At 40.2% G+C, this 3,385-nt stretch overlaps 1 protein-coding gene across 1 annotated transcript; it reads right to left on the reverse strand.

Annotated features, from left to right (window-relative positions):
* Positions 1-252: 252 nt before the first annotated feature.
* On the reverse strand, positions 253-3,282 carry PolE2 (DNA polymerase epsilon subunit 2). Its single transcript, XM_022801236.2, has 2 exons — positions 3,056-3,282; positions 253-2,383 (listed from the first exon to the last, which is right to left on the reverse strand). Exon 2 carries the CDS (start codon positions 2,381-2,383, stop codon positions 794-796), a length of 1,590 nt encoding a protein of 529 aa, XP_022656971.1. The 5' UTR covers positions 3,056-3,282; the 3' UTR covers positions 253-793.
* Between the last annotated feature and the right edge of the window lie 103 nt (positions 3,283-3,385).

Below are 3,385 nucleotides of genomic sequence, written 5' to 3' on the forward strand. Positions count from 1 at the left end.
AGGTTTGTATAGGACAACACAAGACAACTTGAAAACAAAAAAGCAAGGACATCCTGAATGAAGGGGCTAACCCAATGTCAGGCACAAGTTAAAAGACAGCAACGTAATATTGTGCAATACAGCAACAAAAAGAACCAACAGCTATGGAAAAAGTGGTTATAGAGCTCTATTTATCCGTAATATATATATATATATATATATATATATATATATATATATATATATATATATAACAAGAGAAGAACGCAAATGTCGACTTGTACTGAACTTTATTTAATTAATAAAAACGATTGATCTAACTAACTTGTGATGAATTGCCCTTGGTATTTTGTGCACTCGATTCCAACTAATGGATTCGACATTTTCAAGGTCATACGTTGCTTCGCAAATTAGTCACAAACCTGCGACTAGCCTGGAAATTTTCATCACAACAAAGTTGCTTTTTCCCCATTTTCTTTGGAAATCGGTTTTTAATCGGAGCAAATCTGGAACACCACAGGTTATCTCCCAAACGCAGTATATAAGCTGAATAACTCTCAACAGGTAGTTGGAAGTCAAATATTGTCCTTACGTTGCAGGATACTTGAGCTCACCGGGAAAAATAAAATACTAATAAAGCATCCATTATATCCATAACTAAAACCATCTGTTAAAATGCGTCATATTTATTTTCATAGGTAATTGTAATGTTTTTTGTACAACTGTAAGTTGTCTTTTGTCGAACTAAACTTTATATACATAAATCATAAATACATTAACATGATGCTTAAATGTTGTCGTTGACCAATGTGAGTTATTCGGGCTCACAAATCTGGCTGTCTTCAACTTTTTTTTGACCAGGCAAGTATACCTTGAAGCAAAAATCACCTTTAGTAAATTGACCGGGATTAGTGAATAAGCACTCGTTTTGACTAATAGTAAATGGTTCATGCTTATCGGCGCAGACAACTAGATCCGGAGTCGGATACAGCCATAGGGCATGATCCCACTGCCACAAAACCGGAGCTATGTGTGTTGGTAAGGCACAAAGGTGAGCATTACCGACAAGGTTCTTTACGTATAGTTGCGACAGCTGCACCTCGCCGTCGGGCTCCCAGGGTACGTGCACGCTGTTACGACACATCTTCGAGATCAAATCTTCTCGGAATAGTATGATCTCTTGAGTGTATAACTGTATTCGAGCAGGATTGCTAGTAAACGTCGACTGAGGAATTTTCATTGAAAAGTATTCAGTTACTACTTTTGGCAGTGGCGGTCGTGGAATCACCTTGGTAGTCAACGGGTCCCGATTTCCAGGGACAAAAATGAAACGCGAACGTGACATAAGATCAGGAAATTGAGTAATCAAATCAGCCAGCTGTTTAAAGCATTCCTTCAGTGTGCCCACATCCTGAAAACCGAGTGAATTCCTGAGGAAATTTCCCATAAGGATGAACGCCGAAGGAGAACACTGGTTGTATCCAGTAAAAAGAATCTTTAGACGTTCCATTGTCTTAACGTCATCCAGCCAAACATCGGAGAGAATTACCAACATATAGTCTTCGAGCTGATGCTGGGATTCCTTTAATGACGAATCGGTTTTCATACATTTGACTGCGTCACCAGCAAAGTAATTAACAGAGCCAAAATATTCCCGGCTAGTCTTTGCTGGTTCAGCTGGTGCAAATCCGATGGCTTGAACGTTGAACATCTTATCGTCATATGTACCCTCCGCAAGAACTATGCTTCCTTCTGTAATAAGCGCTTGTGAAAAGCTGGCCTTGGAAAGATCCAGCTGTACACTGCCTGTTGGGTCCTCCAGGAAGAGCTTTCCTTCTTTTAACTGCGTCAGCATGCCGAGCACCACAACAAACCGATTAGCCTTGTTTGTCATTCCGATGAGACTCTCACACGAACACAATTTATAGTGGTCACGTTTAGATGACGAAAGCATTGAAGCAGCTGTTGGAGCCGCGAACAGTTTATGGCGTAGAGTCCTTTGTTGTACAATCTTGTATCGTTCGCAATAGAGTTCAGCCTTAGCGTCTGCCACTGGGAAGAGTTGACGTTTGCCCTCGATTCGCATGAATTTCTTTCGATCGTTGTTGTAACTGAAAGCAGGTACATCGAATGCGCTGATTATGTGAAACACCTGTTGCTGTTGTTCTGAAATCGACGAACACTGCTTAATACATGCTACAATTTGATCCTTGGAAATCAGCGCCGACTCGAGGCACTGCCCCTGAAGCCACGTAATAATTTGGTTGATCCAATCAACCTGTTGGTCCGGCTCGAGTCGACCTAATATTTGCTCCAGATATTGACTGGACTCGCGACGGAGGGTCAGTCCCTGGACTTGGAATGAGTTGAAGATTTTTACTTTTAATTTCGGATTATTCGACATCTGAAAGGAGTCCAAAAATGAAGAGTTTATCCCTTAGCGCGCGCAACTTTACCTAAGTAATAGGGCATGCATATCGTCATTATTCGTTCAATGTCGACACGTCAACACGAAACGTTTCACGCTTCAAGCATAATTTCGACTGGCTTTTAGGACAAAATGTGCCTACGCCGGTTTTGAGCCTAGACCACTTTGCGTATTCCTAAACTTCGTACGAAAACATCACAGGAGACACTCACTATATATATATTGAGTTGGTTATACTGGTTAAGTAAAAATCAGTTGGAGTCAATTAGCTTAAATTAGTTGTACTGTTAATACAATATCTTTAAAAGTAGCACAGTCGTTCAGTACGAGCATCACCTATTGAGGCACACGTCGACTATCGCACCTAAATGGCTAACTGATCAATACAGTGTTAAGGACACGGTCCTGTAAATTTTGTTCTACCACCTTAATTGTTGTTAATGTTTGGATGTTCTATGTACCGCTTCCATTTAGGCCCTTACTAGTCTAGATTTGCTTTGTATTCTGTTTTTAGTAAATTAATGAAATCGTCCTCGCCTATAAAAAGTCGTACATAAACACTTTTTTTAACCTATCAGATGTGCAGATTGTCCAAAATGGAATTAAATTTAGTGTCGATACTGCTATTAAACATGACTGCACACAAACCTTTTTTTCTGAATCCGAGGAAACAGTTTTTGATATAAGTTTTATAGTATGAACTTCCTCGTAACCGGCTTTAGGCCTTTGTAAGAATATTTGTAGACAAAGTTGAACGAAACAAACAAAGACCCGCCAGGCCACAGCCCATATGATCTTCCAATCCAAGTTTGGCGCCAACCAGTTGATCGAAGAAACGCGCCGGCCTTTTGTCTATTCTGCAGCGCACAAATAAACAAATCGGCAAAATATCAACGACGATTGAATAGCAGCGCCATTTTCGAACGCAATTGTGTATAACAACGCATAGATGATTAAATTCTGCTCTCAGCTGGTTGC

Source organism: Varroa destructor, unplaced genomic scaffold, assembly GCF_002443255.2.
Source record: "Varroa destructor unplaced genomic scaffold, Vdes_3.0 BEIS01000004.1, whole genome shotgun sequence".
NCBI classification, from domain to species: Eukaryota; Metazoa; Arthropoda; class Arachnida; order Mesostigmata; family Varroidae; genus Varroa; species Varroa destructor.

Bases quoted from the DNA above. Each gene is read 5' to 3' on its own strand.
- PolE2 (XM_022801236.2), bottom strand. From the start codon at position 2,383: ATGTCGAATAATCCGAAATTAAAAGTAAAAATCTTCAACTCATTCCAA.